The following is a 19,445-nucleotide window of genomic DNA, read 5'->3' on the forward strand; positions in this document are numbered from 1 at the left end:
ATAGTTTAGTGATTATATGTTGTCGTAAGGGGGTCTTATGCTGAATTTAAGTATGTTAAAGAGCATAAGGGGGTGATTTTTGTGTGCAAATTGTGTGGTTTTAATGAGACTTTCGGTGTATTGAGGAGGTGAAATTATGTGGTGGCAAAACTTGTGTGTTTAAGGTTGTTGAGGTTGTTGTGGTGATGGGTTGATTCTGTCAGTTAGGTTCGGGTTGTTGTTGTTGTTTTTGTTTTTAATAAAGGGAGTTTGATTAAACATGGACATGTTTGAGGGGCCCATTATTTTGTAACAGTGCACTTAAAGAAAACCTGTCGGGTGATTTTGTTTTGTGTTCTCATGAGCTAATAATCAGCTCTATTTTTTTCTCGTTTTTGTTTTAAGCAGGCCTGCAACAGTGAATAACCGGCGCTGAAAATTCTCGGGAAGAGCAAATATAAGGGGGGCTTTCCAGATTACAACTGGCCAAGGAGAAAGCTACCTGTGGGGACTACTCAGGTCGTAAGTCCCTGTCCAAAATTGTAGGATTGTAGGAGTCAATCCAGTCCAAAAGCATAAAGAAATATTTTCCTATGGAAAATAAAAAATGAATGAGCTCATTTTGCTGAGGGTGGAGTAGTTGCGCGGGAAGCTCCACTATTAGCAAATATATGGTGTGACTGCATGTGAATGTGTGTGGCTGGATGAAGGAGGATGAATAAATGTGGACAAACAATTGGCTTTTACCAGAGAAAATTTCTGTTTTGTAAACTGGGGTTAGATTATGGGATTATAGTATATTGTTGGGAGAATGCCAAATGTTAAAGGGGAAACATTTTTGGATGTAACTCATGTTACCATTAATTGAAGAAAACACATGACTGGGAATTGTTCTGTTTTAAGTTTATTTTTATGATACAGATTGGATCATGAGTGGGGAAAACTGAGCATTTTAAGTTTGTATAGTATTGTGACACATTTCATGTGTCAAAATAAAGGGGGAATTTAAGGTTTAATAATTTAATTGTTTAATAATTTAGGATCATTTTAGGACTTTTTTGGTTCTTATTATTATGTTTTGGTCATTTGGATATGGTAAAACTGAAACTGTTATTTTTATGTTAAGGTTAAAGGATTAAAGTGAACTGAATCCTGTGTACAAGATACAATGCGGGTTTTTCAAAGCTGTGAATAAATCTTAGAGGGAAAAATTAGTGAGGGTTCTAGGAGTAGAACAGGTTTGATTTCTTTTTGATTTCTAGAAGTAGTGGTTATAATGTAGGCTTACACATACAGATATTTCATAGATTTATTTTTAGGATAAAGGGGGGGCTTATAAATAGAAATGATTTTTATACATATTGCATTTTGTGCCTTTAAAGGAGTTGTGGCTCAATTTGTCTCTGGAGGGTCACGAGCCTTTGGCTAGCGCTATGATTAGCTAATCTACTGTGAGGATAATATGAGTTAATGAAGGATTGCACACGCTTACAGACACAGAGTCCATAAACACACATGACAGTATTGATTCCAGGCAAAAGGCCTCAAATTCATTTAGCTTTTAACTGAACTTAAAGAAAGACCAAAGAGGAAGGAAAGCATATATTTTGGTTAAGTCTGATAAATTAGAATTAGAAGGTATTGTTACATTAAAAGGAGCAAAATGAAATGAAAAGGCTATACCAAAAACAGGTTATAACATAGAAAATGTGAGGTTTTAAAATGAAGTTAGTGTTAACACACAGGAGTTGTTTGAAGGCAGCATCTAGCTATGATGAAATTTATACAGGAGTAATTGCTTATATGCTTAAACTTAATTGATTAAAGTGGTTGTTTTCTTTTGGATCTTTTAGTAGAATAGGCGCTTATAATGATTTTCTTGCAGCGCTTAAAGAGTTTTAAAGTGATGAGTAACGTTGAAGAATATATATAAATACAAGTCACTAAGTTAAGAAGATAATTAGGATCATGCTTTTGATTAAAGAGTCCCAAATAGGATAAGTTAGGGAGGTGCAGGAAAAGGTGTTTTGTTTCCTTTGCAGAAGATCTCGGCGACCACAGGAGGGGCGGGGATCCTGGAGATCTCGAGGCCTGGTGAACCACAAGAGAGGGACCGAGAAAACCTAAGCTTACACATGGAGTGTTCTCGAAGGGGAGCTGGTGTTTATTACTGGACCAATTAGATGACATGAGGTTGTCTGATTTGCTGAGCGAGGACAAAATGTATTGCGACCTCTGGTGTTCCAGAGGTCGAGAGAGGGAATGTGGAGCAGGGAAATTATTTTACTGCTATTGTTAAATAATTATCAACAGTACCATTGCATTAATAATATAATCTGTAGTTTATATTGCATTCAGAGGTTTAAGTGTGTGTGTCTTTCAGAAAGACTGAGTTGCAGGCTGACAGGAAGTTACAGAGAGTTTGCAGAAGTGAAAGCAGACTCTTAGGGTATTTTGAGGAGCAGGCCAGACGAGGCCATTTGAATTACTAGGTTATTCAAAATGATCATTGCTTTAACAAAGTAACAGATGGCTTTGAGAAGGCCTTAAGATGCTTATGCACACAGTTATTATGTTTAGTAGAGGTTCTTGATTAAAACATTTATTTAGTAGATGATATATCTATAGTTTCAGTTCAGTTATTACATATACGAGAGTGGTTTCTGTCTCTCTGTCTGGTTAGAGGTCAGGAGCTAGTCACGAGGTGAAACAGGGTGCAATTGTGGTTAGCACATAGACACAGACACACACACTCAGTTAGAGAGAATTATTTAGAGGGGAAAGTTTAATTATGTTTTGCTGGGGTTGCAAAGAGCAGTTTGTCGCCGAACTGCTGCTGAGGTGTCAAGATGACAAGCGAGCATCCGGCAGTGACAGGATGCACCTGTTATGAAGAGGGAAGACGATGCTCTTTTAAAAACTGTGTTAAAAGTTATTGTGGTTTTGATTTGACGTATGTATATATCCTGTCTGTGACGTATGAAGGGGGCGTCAGTAAATCAAGCCCTGATGGTATAAAATATCTGTTTGTGCTTTAGTAAGTCGAAGATCAATTGCTGTTTCCAGTGATCTTCCCACGTGTGAATTAAAATCTTCGTTTGACTTCACCCGGCCGGACCAGTGTGGTTATTCTTCGATCACCTCTTGTACCCTTCCTCAATTTTTGAACCTTAACAACGCCCACTGGCTAAAGAAGCTGACTGCACTCCACGAGCGTCTGGCAGCACAAATGAACCAGCTGCTAGTTAACGAGAGACACCCGGAATGGCTAACCGAAGGTCGGACGGTCCTGATCCTCAAGGACCCCAAGAAGGGACCGGTCCCCTTTAACTACCGACCAATAACCTGCCTCAGTACTACATGGAAGCTCCTGTCAGGCATCATATCGGCTAAGATGAACAGGCACATGGGTCAATACATGAGCGGGACACTGAAAGGAATTGGCAAGAATACCAGAGGCGCAAAACACCAGCTACTGGTAAACAGAACAGTCAGCCGAGACTGCAAGACCAGACTGACCAACCTGTGCACTGCCTGGATTGATTACAAGAAGGCCTATGACTCAATGCCCCACAGCTGGATACTGGAATGCCTAGAATTGTACAAGATCAATGGGACCCTAAGAGCCTTCACTCAATGGGGATGTGGCGTACAACACTAGAGACCAACGCCAAGCCCATGCTCTGTCCCCACTGCTGTTCTGCATAGGCCTGAACCCCCTCAGTGAGATCATTAACAAGACTGGCTACGGATACCGACTACGGAACGGAGCAGTTGTCAGCCACCTCCTGTACATGGATGACATCAAGCTGTATGCCAAGAGTGAACGAGACATCGATTCACTGATCCACACTACCAGGCTATACAGCAATGACATTGGAATGTCGTTCGGACTGGAGAAGTGTAGTCGGATAGTAACAAAGAGAGGGAAGGTAGTCAGAACTGAGGGGATTGAACTACCAGAAGGCAACATTGCAGACATAGAGGACAGTTACAAGTACCTGGGGATCCCCCAGGCGAATGGGAACAATGAAGAGGCCGCTAGAAAATCTGCAACCACCAAGTACCTGCAGAGGGTCAGGCAAGTCCTGAGGAGTCAGCTGAATGGTAAGAACAAGATCCGGGCCATCAACACGTACGCCCTGCTCGTGATCAGGTACCCTGCTGGGGTAATAGGCTGGCCAAAGGAGGAGATAGAAGCCACTGACATAAAGACAAGAAAGCTCCTTACCATGCATGGAGGGTTTCACCCCAAGTCCAGCACCCTGAGGCTGTACGCTAAGCGGAAGGAAGGGGGCCGGGGACTGGTGAGTGTCAGCACCACAATCCAGGATGAGACAACGGACATCCAAGAATACATTGGGAAGATGGCCCCAACTGACCGAGTGCTCAGTGAATACCTCAGGCAGCAGAAACCCAAGAAAGAGGAGGGAGACGAGGAACCATCATGGAAGGACAGGCCCCTGCATGGTATGTACCACCGGCAGATAGAGGAGGTGGCTGATATCCAGAAATCCTACCAGTGGCTGGACAAAGCTGGACTGAAAGACAGCACAGAGGCACTAATCATAGCAGCACAAGAACAAGCTCTGAGTACAAGATCCATAGAGGCTGGGGTCTATCACACCAGGCAAGACCCCAGGTGCAGGCTGTGTAAAGATGCCCCAGAGACAATCCAGCACATAACAGCAGGGTGCAAGATGCTAGCAGGCAAGGCATACATGGAACGCCATAACCAAGTGGCCGGCATAGTGTACAGGAACATCTGTGCCGAGTATAACCTGGAAGTCCCGAGGTCAAAATGGGAGATGCCCCCAAGGGTGGTGGAGAATGACCGAGCTAAGATCCTGTGGGACTTCCAGATACAGACGGACAAAATGGTGGTGGCTAACCAACCGGACATAGTGGTGGTAGACAAACAGAAGAAGACGGCCGTAGTGATCGATGTAGCGGTTCCGAATGACAGCAATATCAGGAAGAAGGAACACGAGAAGCTGGAGAAATACCAAGGGCTCAGAGAAGAGCTCGAGAGGATGTAGAGGGTGAAGGTAACAGTGGTCCCCGTGGTAATCGGAGCACTAGGTGCGGTGACTCCCAAGCTAGGCGAGTGGCTCCAGCAGATCCCGGGAATAACATCGGAGATCTCTGTCCAGAAGAGCGCAGTCCTGGGAACAGCTAAGATACTGCGCAGGACCCTCAAGCTCCCAGGCCTCTGGTAGAGGACCCGAGCTTGAAGGATAAACCGCCCGCAGGGGCGTGCTGGGTGTTAAAAGTTTATGTGTATATATATATATATTTTTTTTTTTAATTAATTATTTATTTTACTTTTCTTTGAGCTTATCATGGTCAAACATTTGCTGGCTGTTGTTACTGTACATATATAAGATACGTTTGTATTATTTTATTTTATTTTTTATGCAAATTTTTATATTTATATTTTATATTCATTTTTTTTTCTCGCTTTATAAGATAATTTCACTCAGTCGGGAGGGTGTAGGATATACTTACCCACTTAATTTTCGTTGACTATGTGTGCACGTCTGACCCTCAAGTTTTTTGTGTTGGAGTGGAAGGACCGGTCACGAATCAATCAGAAGTTTGTGTTTTAGCAGACCTATGGAGGGAGCTCTGTGCGGTCTGCACCAGTTTTGGTATATAGTTTTTTCCTCCCCTGTCCCCTCCCTTGCAGACATATCTCTATGCAAAGTTAAAATTCCAGTAGCACTAGTTAAACATTGCAGTACTTGGCAGGGGTATGGTGGCCTTATATTTTACTACACATTAACGTTCCTCTCTTACTATCTTCACATTGGGACCATTCTTGGACACTTGCCGTACCGATGCTACCATTGATTATTCTGTCACTTAACATTAATGGTCTTAACTCCGCTATTAAGCGGACACGTGTCCTTGAGTACCTATACCGTAAAAAGGCTGACATTGCTTTAATCCAAGAAACACATCTGAAACAAGGTGATGTGGCACGTTTTCAAAAAAAACACTACAAACTAATAGCTTCGTCCTCTGCCCCAAATAAAACCAAGGGTGTCTGTATCTTGCTGAAGAGAAAATTCGACCTTACTACCAGGTATAGCACGAGTGATGAAAACGGCCGGCTGGCACTTGTAACTGGCAGTATCTTAAACCATAAACTGGTATTCGTATCTGTATACTGTCCAAATGAACCAGACTTTTTTACTTATATTGCCAATACACTATTAGAATACAATGATTATTCCATAGTGTTAGGTGGAGACTTCAATGCCGTCGTCAACCCCGTTTTAGATAAATCTCATCCAGATGCAGTAGTTAATCTCTCATCTTCTCTGTTGAATACACTTATAAAAGATCTTAATCTCATCGACCTTTGGCGGATGCAGATTTTCGACATTAGGGATTATACATTCTTATCTAATAGACATAACACATTCTCTAGGATAGATTATGTTATTGTTATTCCTTCCTTAGTTTCAGGTGATACATCTATTTCTATTCAGCCAATCTTGATATCGGATCATTCAGCTTTGTTATGCTCTGTCGATCTGCCCAATTCAAAGAATAGGGCCCCCAGGTGGCGCTTTAATACGTCCCTATTAACTAACTCTACCTTTCTCAGCCTGCTTAAGCTCCAGCTGAAGGATTTTTTAGATATCAACGCTAATGAGGATATCGACCCACAATTCTTATGGGAGACTACAAAATGTTTCATTCGTGGCTTTTCCATCTCATTCTCCTCCATGCTGGCAAAAACAAAACTTGCTCAGGTGTCCAATTTAGAAAATTGGATGGAATCTTTACAGAATGCTGTTGAAGCTCTGCCGGAGGTGTGCGTTGAAGATCTCGCGGACTGGGGCCTCTGCTAGACGTTCCCAGCACACCCTCACTACGCGTGTAGGTGCACCAGGTCTGTCCAGCGTCCTCCCCCGCCACCTGATCCAACTCACCACCAGGTGGTGATCAGTTGACAGCTCAGCCCCTCTCTTTACCCGAGTGTCCAGAACATATGGTCGCAGGTCTGCTGATATGATTACACCTCCGGCAGAGCTTCAACAGCATTCCGAGGGAGACTGGGGACATTGAGTCCGAATGGACCATGTTCAGCGTCTCCATTGCCGAAGCTGCTGCATTGAGCTGCGGCCGCAAGGTGGTTGGTGCCTGCCGTGGTGGTAATCCCCGAACCAAATGGTGGACACCAGAGGTGAAGGGAGCCACCAGGCTGAAGAAGGAGTCCTATCGGGCTTGGTTAGCCTGTGGGACTCCGGAGGCAGCCGACAGGTATCGACAGGCCAAGCGGAATGCGGCTCGGGCAGTGGCTGAAGCAAAAACTCAGGTGTGGGAGGAGTTCGGAGAGGCCATGGAAAAAGACTTTCGGACTGCCTCGAAGAGATTCTGGCAAACCGTCAGACGTCTCAGGAGGGGAAAGCGGTGCTCTACCTGCACTGTGTATAGTGCTGGCGGAGCGCTGCTGACGTCGACTGAGGAAATTGTCAGGCGGTGGAAGGAATACTTCGAGGACCTCCTTAATCCCACTGACACGTCTTCCGAGGAGGAAGCAGAGTCTGGGGATGAGGGGAATGACCCGCCAATTTCCGGGGCCGAGGTCACTGAGGCAGTTAAACAACTCCTTGGTGGCAGAGCCCCTGGTGTTGATGAGGTCCCCCCCGAGTTCCTGAAGGCTCTGGACGTTGTAGGGCTGTCCTGGTTGACACGCCTCTGCAATGTTGCGTGGAGATCAGGGGCAGTACCTGTGGACTGGCAGACCGGGGTGGTGGTCCCCATCTTTAAGAAGGGGGACCGGAGGGTGTGTTCCAACTACAGGGGGATCACACTCCTCAGCCTCCCTGGGAAAGTCTATGCCAGGGTGCTGGAAAGGAGAGTTCGTCCGTTAGTCGAACCTCGGATACAGGAGGAACAATGCGGTTTTCGTCCTGGTCGCGGAACACTGGACCAGCTCTTTATCCTCTCCAGGATACTTGAGGGTGCATGGGAGTTTGCCCAACTAGTCTACATGTGTTTTGTGGACCTGGAGAAGGCATTCGACCGTGTCCACCGGGGTGTCCTGTGGGAGGTGTTGTGGGAATATGGGGTGTCTGGCCCATTGCTACGGGCCATTCGATCCCTATACAACCGTTGCAAGAGCTGGGTTCGCATTGCCGGCAATAAGTCGGACTCGTTCCCGGTGGGTGATGGGCTCCGCCAGGGCTGCCCTTTGTCTCCGGTTCTGTTCATAATTTTTATGGACAGAATTTCTAGGCGCAGCCAAGTGGCGGAGGGCTTTCGCTTTGGTGGCCTCAGAATCTCATCTCTGATTTTTGCAGATGATGTGGTTCTGTTGGCTTCATCGGGTGAGGGCCTCCAGCTCGCACTGGAACGGTTCGCAGCCGAGTGTGAAGCAGCGGGAATGAGGATCAGCACCTCCAAATCTGAGGCCATGGTTCTCAGCCGGAAAAGGGTGGAGTGCCCACTCTGGGTCGGGGATGAGTTCCTGCCCCAAGTGGAGGAGTTCAAGTATCTCGGGGTCTTGTTCGCGAGTGATGGGAGAAGGGAGCCGGAGATCGACAGACGGATTGGGGCTGCAGCTGCAGTAATGCGGACGCTGCACCGGTCCGTCGTGGTGAAGAGGGAGCTGAGTGTAAAAGCGAAGCTCTCAATTTACCGGTCGATCTACGTCCCTACCCTCACCTATGGCCACGAGCTGTGGGTAGTGACCGAAAGAACGAGATCGCGGATACAAGCGGCAGAAATGAGCTTCCTCCGAAGGGTGGCTGGCCTCTCCCTTAGAGAGAGGGTGAGAAGTTCGGCCATCCGGGAGGGGCTCAGAGTAGAGCAGCTGCTGCTCCACATCGAAAGGAGCCAGCTGAGGTGGTTCGGGCATCTGACAAGGATGCCCCCTGGGCGCCTCCTGGGTGAGGTGTTCCAGGCATGTCCCACCGGGAGGAGGCCCCGGGGCAGACCCAGGACACGTCGGCTGGCCTGGGAACGCCTTGGTATTCCCCCGGATAAGCTAGAGGAGGTGGCTGGGGAGAGGGAGGTCTGGGCCTCTTTGCTTAGGCTGCTGCCCCCGCGACCCGGCCCCGGATAAAGCGGATGAAGATGGATGGATGGATGGATCTTTACAGAATCTGCAAACACTTAGACGGTCGGACGATCAGTCTACACACCTAGCTTTATTAAAAGAAGAATATGATGCAATAACCTTGTTCAAAGCAGATATTGAGAGTGGAGAGATATTTTGCTGCTATTGTTAATAATCATCATCATTACCATTGCATTAATAATATAATATATAGCATTGATATTGTATTCAGATGTTTAAACAGTGTGTGTGTCTTTCAGAAAGACTAAGTTGCAGGCTGACAGGAAGTTGCAGGCTTGCAGAGCGTGCGTTTGCAGAAGTGAAACCGAAAGCAGAGTCTAAGTGCAGGTTATTCTGAGGAGCTGTTTGGACTAGGTTATTCAAATTGTCTTTTATTTCATTTATATCTTTTATTAAGCTTTTAGTAGAGGTTTTTGATTATAACATTTATTCAACATAGTACATATAGCTTCAGTTAGGTTGTTACACATAAGGATGAGCCTCTGTTCTGGTGAAAGGTCAGAGGTGCAACGGGTGAGATGAGAGAGCATTTAAGGACGAGACACACATACAGTTAGTGAGCATTAGTAGGCGAGAGGTGACATAGAGGCCGAGTGAGGTCGTGACATATACACACACACACACACATTAGTTAGACTCATTTATAGGTGAGAGGTTCAGGGGGAACAGGTCACTTCAAGACGAGAACTGAAAGTCAGAATGGACAGGACAACATCTGCCATGAAGATAGAAGACAATGTTCTTTTAAACTATGTTAAAAGTCATTGTGGTTTTGATCTGACCTATGTATGAAATGTATCTGACGTTGACGGGGTGTCATTAAAGTCCAACCCTGATGGTATAAATATCTGCTTATGCTTTGATTAAGTCGAAGATCAATTCCTGTCTGCGTACAGAGTGATCTTCCCACGCGTGTATTCATTAAAATCAATTGTTTGACCAAGCTCTTGTTGGACCTGGTGGTTTGTACTCTCCTTCCTCAATATTTGAACCTTAACACAGAGTTCATCTTGCATAGAACTAGACAGAAGTACTATTTTGAATCAGAGCATCCTAGTCGTTTGTTGACACTTATGCTTAAAGAATGTGAAACAAGGGCACATATTCCAGCTATAACAGCTGCAAACGGTAAAATTACGACAAATCCTCAGTCCATTAACACCACTTTCTCGTTATTTTTTGTAAATCTGTATAAATCAGATATCAGTTTTGAGGATACTACCTGTAATAGCTTTCTCGAAAATCTGGATCTACCTCATATTCCACAAGCAGATCAGGATGAGCTAGAGGCCCCATTAACTCTAGATGAGCTGCATAGAGCGCTGAAAGACCTTAACAAAGGTAAATCACCTGGACTGGATGGCCTTCCGCCAGAACTGTTTCTAGAACTTTGGGATACAATAGGCTCGCTCATGCTTGGCTCATTTAATTTTGCAATCCGGAACGGGTCTTTCCATAGAGACCAGAAAACAGCACTTATTACCCTTCTCTTAAAAAAAGGAAAGGACCCTCTTGAGTAGGGATGGGTACCGGTGTCCGGTGCCATCATTCTGACATAAACGGTAGTAACCAGACCGAAAAGCAGCGCACATTTCGGTGCTTTATTTCGGTGCTTTTTTTTCCTGAGCTGTGATACACTTCTAGCCAATCATTTTACGTTTCCGAGGATAGTAGGCGGGCCCAGGTACGTACGTTCTTTTAGAGCAGAGCTACAGATTAAAAATGCCCAAGGCGAAGCGGTCAAAAGTCTGGCTGTACTTCACAGCAAAAGATGCAAACTCAGCAGTCTGCAACAAGCGCTTTAAGGTGATACTGTGATACTGTCAAAGGAGGTAACACCTCAAATCTGATGAAACACCTGGCGACGCATAGCGTTTTTTTTAAAAGCCCAGAAATGCGCCGTATTTGATAGCTTGCTGTGAGACCTCACACCGAGCACATCTACTGCGGGTGGGTTGCCTGTTATGCAACATCCCCCAAAAACACGAAGAGGAGAGTCCTGGCCCCTAGCCCTGCCAGTGTAGCAGAAATGATGACGGATGATGATGCAGCAGCCGCCGTTCTTCTCTGCGTGAGTAGCTAAATGTTGTTCGTGTGTAATTTACGTTGAGTAGGCTAACCACGTTATTACATTAATGCATGTAAGGTGAACTAGCAAACATGATCATAGCTACATGCGGCTGTCTTCTTGTTTGATGGCAGATACTCCCTTCACCCTGGCCAAAAAGGCTAAAATGACCAAAGAAAAAGTGGAAAACAGTTAAACATGAGAGGTTTTTGGACAAAGTTTGTGTTTTTCCATTGTTTAAGCACTGCTTCCAGCCAAGAGTGATACCACATATGCCCCATAGCTGCAGAAAAGGCTAACATTGTTATCTTTTTACAAAAAACAGCTGAACATGAGAGGTTTTTGGACCAATTTTGTGTTCTCCATTCTTTAAGCACCGGTTTGAGCACCGTTTAAGCACCGGCACCGTTTCAAAAGTACCGATTTGGCACCGGTATCGGATAAAACCTAAACGATACCCATCCCTACTCTTGAGTGCTCTAGTTTCAGACCGATATCTCTGCTCACAACTGATCTCAAAGTACTTGCAAAAGCTCTCGCATTGCACTTGGAAAGAGTAATCCATGTTTTAGTCAATGCAGACCAGACAGGATTTATCCGAGGGCGGCTTGCATCTGATAACATAAGACGGCTGTTGCACATCATAGATGCCGCTAACAGCTATCAAAATCCATGTGCAGTATTTTCACTTGATGCAGAAAAAACCTTTGATAGGCTAGAGTGGGATTATATGTGGATGGTATTAAAACACTTTGGGTTTAAGCAGAAATTTGTTGCTATGATTAAAACACTATATCACTCACCTCTTGCTAGTGTCTTAACAGGGGACCTGGTCTCTCCCCCTTTCACGCTGCAGCGTAGAACGAGGCAGGGTTGCCCTCTCTCTCCTCTCCTGTTCTGCCTCTCTCTAGAGCCCTTAGCACAAGCCATTAGACAGTCCACAATTTCTCCCATAAGAATAGGTGGTCAAAATCATATCATATCTCTATATGCGGATGATATTATTCTGTTTTTAGACAACTATGAGACGTCCATCCATCCATTAATTAAAATCTTTGACCATTTCAGCTCTCTATCTGGCTACAAAATTAACTGGTCGAAATCTGCCTTGATGCCTTTGAACGTTAAAGCTACGAAAATTTCCTTACCCGGTTGTGTTCAGATCAAAAGCACTTTTACTTATCTAGGCATTTCAATTCATAATAGTATTCCAAAGATAATCAAGGACAATTTTACTACTATGCTAAATAAGATCAAATCCGACTTTCAAAGATGGGACAATTTAAAAACTTCGCTTCAGGGTAGAATCAACACAGTAAAGATGAACATACTGCCACGGCTTAATTTCCTTTTTTTATGTTGCCACTCTCTCCTCCTCTAACTTATTTTAAAGACATACACTCTGCGATATCTAAATTTATTTGGAATGGCAAAAGGCCTAGGATGCGTTTCTCAACATTGCAGCGGCCCAAATTGTTTGGTGGCCTGGCAGTACCAAACTTCGAGTTTTATTACTGGTCATTCCAAATCAGGGCGCTTAGTACGTGGGTCAACCCAGAGGCTACTACTGCGTGGAAAATGATCGAATCCGCCAAGGCAGCACCGCATAGACTACAAGATCTTCTGTTTGCTAATGTTCCCGCCAATACGCTCTACAACAGCAACAAATTCGGACCTATTATTGCCAACTCTATACAGGTATGGAGGAAAATAGAAAGACGGCTGGGTGCTCCAGTTAAATTTTGTAAAAGCTCACCACTCTGGCATAATTTAAAGTTACTATGTGGCAGCCGACCATTTTTTCAACCCTCTTGGTTCTCACTCGGGATAAACCTTTTTGATGATCTATCCATCTTTCCAAGATGACACGTAAACTCTCGGCGTAGCGTATCCCTCTGGACTGAAATAGGGCTTTGGACAAAGCGGGCCGGTCTAAATACTGACTCTGGGTAGGCAAACCTGTGTCTACCGTGTCCGCATCCACCTGGACTCTGGATTGACGGGCCGGAGCCTGCCGGTGCCTACTGCGTCTACTAGATTCCTGGGAGGGCAGGCTGTCCTCCTTGTCCTTCCCTGCTCGGACTTGGAGCTAGCAGGCCGGGGCCTGTTGTGTCCCCCAGACTCGGAACTAATCAGGCCTGGTGCCTGCTGCATTCCCTGGACTCCGAGCTGGCAGGCCGGAGCCGGCTACATTGTCCGTATTTTCAATTCAATTCAATTTTATTTATATAGCGCCAAATCACAACACAAGTCACCTCAAGGCGCTTCATAGATACAGAGAAAAACCCAACAATCATATGACCCCCTATGAGCAAGCACTTTGGCAACAGTGGGAAGGAAAAACTCCCTTTTAACAGGAAGAAACCTCCGGCAGAACCAGGCTCAGGGAGGGGCGGCCATCTGCTGCGACCGGTTGGGGTGAGAGAAGGAAGACAGGATAAAAGACATGCTGTGGAAGAGAGACAGAGGTTAATAACAGATATGATTCAATGCAGAGAGGTCTGTTAATACATAGTGAGTGAGAAAGGTGACTGGAAAGGAAAAACTCAATGCATCATGGGAATCCCCCGGCAGCCTATGTCTATTGCAGCATAACTAAGGGAGGATTCAGGGTCACCTGGTCCAGCCCTAACTATATGCTTTAGCAAAAAGGAAAGTTTTAAGCCTAATCTTAAAAGTAGAGATAGTGTCTGTCTCCCGAATCCAAACTGGAAGCTGGTTCCACAGAAGAGGGGCCTGAAAACTGAAGACTCTCCCTCCCATTCTACTTTTAAATACTCTAGGAACAGCAAGTAGGCCTGCAGAGCGAGAGCGAAGTGCTCTAATAGGGTGATATGGTACTACAAGGTCATTAAGATAAGATGGGGCCTGATTATTTAAAGCCTTGTATGTGAGGAGCAGGATTTTGAGTTCAATTCTGGACTTAACAGGAAGCCAATGAAGGGAAGCCAAAACAGGAGAAATATGTTCTCTCTTTCTAGTCCCAGTCAGTACTCTTGCTGCAGCATTTTGGATTAGCTGAAGGATTTTCAGTGAGTTTTTTGGACATCCTGATAATAATGAATTACAGTAGTCCAGCCTGGAAGTAATAAATGAATGAACTAGTTTTTCAGCATCACTCTGAGACAGGATATTTCTAATTTTAGAGATGTTGCGCAAATGGAAGAACGCAGTCTTACATATTTGTTTAATATGTGCATTGAAGGACATGTCCTGGTCAAAAATGACTCCAAGGTTCCTCACAGCGTTACTGGAGGCCAAGGTAATGCCATCCAGAGTAAGAATCTGGTTAGATACCATATTTCTAGGCTTTTCAGGGCCGAGTACAATAACCTCAGTTTTATCTGAATTAAGAAGCAGAAAGTTAGCGGCCATCCAGGTCTTTATGTCTTTAAGACATTCCTGCAGTTTAACTAATTGGTGTGTGTTATCTGGCTTCATGGACAGATAGAGCTGGGTGTCATCTGCATAGCAGTGAAAATGTATGCTATGTCTTCTAATGATACTGCCTAAGGGAAGCATGTATAATGTAAACAGAATTGGTCCTAGCACTGAACCCTGTGGAACTCCATAATTAACCTCAGTGTGTGAAGAGGACTCTCCATTTACATGCACAAATTGGAGTCTATTAGATAGATATGATACAAACCACTGCAGCACAGTTTCAAGGTTTGAGCCAAAGGAATAAATAACTGTGTTATTGTTTTGAAGCTAACGAAGCCGGAGTCTGCTACACCGCCCGGACTCGGAGCTAACAGGACGGAGCCTGCTATACTGCCTGGACGCAGAGTTAACAGGCTGGAAACTGCTACACCGTCCGGACACGCAGCTAACAGGCCGGGCTGGAGCCTGCTACGACGCACCTCCATCTGATCCCTGGATTGCTTAGTCCACCTTCGCTCGGATTCGGAGCTAATAGGTTGGAGCCTTTTGTATTCACCCCCATTTTGGACCCTGGGCTATCATTATGAAGACGAGGACACTTATTGAAGCTTTATTGTGTGTATTTGTGGTTTGGGACTTGGGACATTGCGGTGCTCCTTGGGTGAGAACTGCAAAATATGAGCTGAGTATGGGTGAAACTTATTTTAGTGGCACTAGGTCAACTGTAGCAGTGCACCTGGAGTCACCAACGATTCATTTGGCTCTGGTTGTTAGCTTAAATCGATATGAAGTATTACCCAAGTTACAAGGTTCCCTTGTTCTTCATCATCCTCATTCACATCCCTCACACACTCTACAGCCTCATCAGCACTGACTTCATCTTCACTGACTGATGGAGCACAACATGAACCTGTGGAGGCTGAAACACTGTCCTGTCAAACATCTCCCCGTCACCACTCCACTTCTGTCAGCCTTTAAATGAACCCTGCTCAAGTCTGTCACTTCTGTTTGGAGCCAAAAGGAAAAACTGTTGTTCAGTTGTTTGGAAAGACAACATTTCTGAAAGCACTCAAACTTCTTCACATTTGTCTTCAGACACATCCTGAACATTTAGGAACTGAAGAAAGTTTCAAACATCAATCAAAGACCTGAAATATAGAAAAACAACAACAGCCGCAGTCAGTGAACTCACCTCAGAGTCTCCAGTCGACAGTTTGGACTCTCCAGTCCAGCACACATAAGCTTCACTGCTGAATCCTGCAGCTTGTTCCAGGTCATGTCCAGCTCTGTCAGATGGGAGGGGTTGGACTTCAGAGCTGAGGCCACAACTTCACAGTGAGACTCTGAGAGTCCACAGTCAGTCAGTCTGTGATGATAGAAAATGTAAAATGTGTTATTATAAAAGCAGAAAATCTGCATTATAAACACAGACTGAATGTATATGAAGACAAAACAGAGTGAGGTCATAATCTGATGAATCTGCTCTTCACATCTGTGCTTCAGCTACTCTTACTGTGTTTGACATGACACAACGATTGAGTCTCTCTCAGACCTGCAGACTTTTAATGAGAATCTTTGTTTGGCTTTAATCTGCAGATGAAGGAGGAAGATGGTGTCACATTTAGGCTTCCATAATGTCCACAGCCTGTCACTGAGATCTGATCCAGAGTCAGAGTGAAGACACACATTTGGACTGTTTCCTGTTTTGACTCCAGAACATTTTGAATGAGTTCAGCTCAGTGAAGAGTTCCAGCTGGAAAGATGATCTCTGTTTGCTACCTGCTGTCAGGTACGGCTGTTCACGTCCACACGCAGGAGAAACCTGCTGACTGTTACCAAACGGAGCAGAAATCTCATCACTGGACAATAATGATGAATGAACTCAGAGCTGCTGATATCAGATCTGATTTCCAGGGAACTAAACACAGAAATGATTGGCTCATTTGAGCTTTCTGAGCCATTATCTGCTGGTGTGTCGCTAGTTGGCAGAAAATGATATGTATTCCTGTTCAGGGCTTCAGTGTTTATGAGTCCAGATCCAGGTGACAGCAAGTCAAAATGATGTAACCTGTCTGTGTCCAGCAGCAGCCTGTATTCACTTTGAATATTGTTATAACCTGACATGGATCAGTTTGTCTTTGATTGGTTTATATCTGGGACTCTCCACCATTTGACCTTAGAACTGAAGAAGCTTCTCGGATGAGAGGTGAAACGTCTTCAAGTAACTTAAAGAAGTCCAGACGCTTTTCTTTGCAAGCTCCTTTGACTACGATGACCTGGATAACTGAGAACCTTCACAGACATATTGTCTTTGATTGGTTTGTAAATGTCACTGTTTCCATTGGACCTGAGTGACGGAGAGGGAGAGAAAGGAGAGAGAGGATGGAGACAGCAAAGAGAGAGCAAACACAAACAGGTGAGAGTGGACAGGTGACCAAGGTCAGCAACCAATCAGAGAGGTTCTGTTTGACCCACAGTCACTGATGATGACTGCACATAACCAAGCAGTGTGTTACTCTGATATCAAATATGGATCCTGCTCTTATAATAATGATCATCAGATGATATTATTGTGTTATTTTGTAGATGAATACGATGTTTGTGTGATTATCAGTGAAAGAAGCAGTGAGGAGGATGGAGAGAGAGAGAGGACAGAGGGTGAAGTTAGAAACACTAAAAGGAGTTTTCATGGATTTCATGGATGATTTGAGTGATTTCCAGCAGGACACTTAAACATGTCAGTGGACGTCCTAAAGAACATATTCACTGATATGAAACGTGTCATTTAACAGGATTAATATCAGTGGAAACATGGTGGAAACAGCTGTGACTGCATGGATGTGACACACTTCGAAACTGTTCTCCACTCTTGGATTTGGGATCCATGGAGCTGCTGCTTAGTCTGTACAATAAAGGAATGGTGTGGAAGGTTGCAGCGTACGGACACAAACACTTTGTGGTTACAATTTCATTTTATTTTCAAAATTAAACTACTAATCTACACTGATCAATGATGTTAATGATCACATCTGGACTCACCGAGCCTTTCTGCAGTTCCTCACAGCTGGAATCAGTCTCTGTCGTCCCCGCTCTGATGTTTTGTACTCCTGCAGGTCCAACTCATCCAGAACCTCCTCTGACATCTGCAGCATGAAGGCCAGAGCTGAGCACTGGATCTCAGAGAGTTCCTTCTCTGATCTGTTCTCTGACTTCAGGAACTTTTGGATCTCCTGAAATAATGAGAGGTCGTTCATCTCCATCAGACAGTGGAAGATGTTGATGCTTCTGTCAGGAGAGATTTCATCATTGTTAATCTTCTTCAGGTTGTTGATGACTCTCTGGATGGTTCCTAGACTGATCTCTGTCTGACCCAGCAGACCGACTAAGAGTCTCTGGTTGGACTTCAGACAGAGGCCATGAAGGAAGCGAACAAACAGGTCCAGGTGGCCATTTTTACTTTGGAGGGATTTCTCCATGACTTTAGCCAAAAAGACATCCATTGATGTGAAGCTATAAGACTTGAACTTGTTCTTAAAAAAAGATCTGCTTTGGTATTCTTCTCGGAAATTCCCTAGAAAACCTTCTGCCACCTTTGTCTTCCTGTTGGTGTGACAGTGGAACATGTAGACAGCAGCCAGAAACTCCTGAATGCTCAGATGAACAAAGCAGTAGACTGGTTTCTGGAAGATCACACACTCTCTTTTGAAGATCTCTGTACAAACTCCTGAGTACACCGAGGCCTCTATCACATCCAGACCACACTGCTTCAGGTCTTGTTGGTAGAACATGATGTTTCCTTTCTCCAGATGTTCAAACGCCAGCCTCCCCAGCTTCAGAAGAACTTTCCTGTCAGCCTTCGTCAGCTCCTGTGGACTCGTCTCATGTCCCTCATGGTACTTGTTCTTCTTCCTCTTTGTCTGAACCAGCAGGAAGTGTGAGTACATGTCAGTCAGGGTCTTGGGCAGCTCTCCTCTCCTTTCTGTAGTCAACATGTGCTCCAGAACTGTAGCAGTGATCCAGCAGAAGACTGGGATACTACACATGATGTGGAGGCTCCTGGATGTCTTCATGTGGGAGATGATTCTGCTGGACAGCTCTTCATCACTGAATCTCCTCCTGAAGTACTCCTCCTTCTGGGCGTCAGTGAAGCCTTGTACTTCTGTTAGCCTGTCAACACATGTAGGAGGGATCTGATTGGCCGCTGCGGGTCGGGAAGTTATCCAGACGAGAGCCGAGGGAAGCAGATTCCCCTGGATGAGGTTTGTCAGCAGCTGGCTGACTGATGACTTCTGTGTGACATCAGACAGCAGCTTCCTGTTGGTGAAATCCAATGAAAGTCTGCTTTCATCCAGGCCGTCAAAGATGAACAAAAGCTGAGAGACAGCCAGCTTCTCTGCTGTGACCTTCTGTAATGTTGGATGGAAAACATGGAGCAGCTCCAGAAGACTGTACTGCTCATCTCTGATCAGGTTCAGCTCCCTGAATGAAAGCAGAACCACCACACTGACATGTTGGTTCTCCAAGCCCTCTGCCCAGTCCAGAGTGAACTTCTGCACTGAGAAGGTTTTTCCAACACCAGCCACGCCGTTGGTCAGAACCACTCTGATGGGTCTCTGTTGGTCAGGTAAGGCCTTAAAGATGTCCTGGCACCTGATTGGAGCGTCATGGAGGGCGTCCATCTTGGAAGCTGTCTCCAGCTGCCTCACCTCATGTTGGGTATGAACCTCTTCACTCTGTCCCTCTGTGATGTAGAGCTCAGTGTAGATCCTGTTGAGGAGGGTTCTACTTCCTGTTTCATCACTTCCTTCAGTCACACATTCACATCTCCTCCTCAGACTGATCTTATGTTCATCTAAAACCTGCAGACCAACATCTGCTGAAAGAAAGAAAAACAATGAGACTAAAGAGAAAGAAAAC

General features: G+C 44.9%; 1 protein-coding gene across 4 annotated transcripts in view; it reads right to left on the reverse strand.

The window, feature by feature from the left end:
* Positions 1 to 19,445, reverse strand: part of LOC147336544 (protein NLRC3-like) — a 38,377-nt gene that overhangs the window by 14,895 nt on the left and 4,037 nt on the right. For 3 of the 4 annotated variants that reach the window (XM_086285442.1, XM_086285440.1, XM_086285439.1), the window contains 2 exons: positions 17,568 to 19,404; positions 15,717 to 15,894 (listed from right to left, as the gene is read on the reverse strand). In XM_086285442.1, the coding sequence (XP_086141568.1) occupies positions 15,717 to 15,894; positions 17,568 to 19,404 (2,015 nt within the window). Of the gene's footprint in view, positions 1 to 15,716; positions 15,895 to 17,567; positions 19,405 to 19,445 lie in introns of those variants that run through there. The other variant, XM_086285438.1, reaches the window with a different exon arrangement.

The sequence above is a fragment of the Aulonocara sp. 'chitande type north' Nkhata Bay genome, linkage group LG3, assembly GCF_057382095.1.
Source record: "Aulonocara sp. 'chitande type north' Nkhata Bay isolate Kocher_YH1m ecotype deep benthic linkage group LG3, A_spYH_male_GT1.1, whole genome shotgun sequence".
Classification (NCBI taxonomy): Eukaryota; Metazoa; Chordata; class Actinopteri; order Cichliformes; family Cichlidae; genus Aulonocara; species Aulonocara sp. 'chitande type north' Nkhata Bay.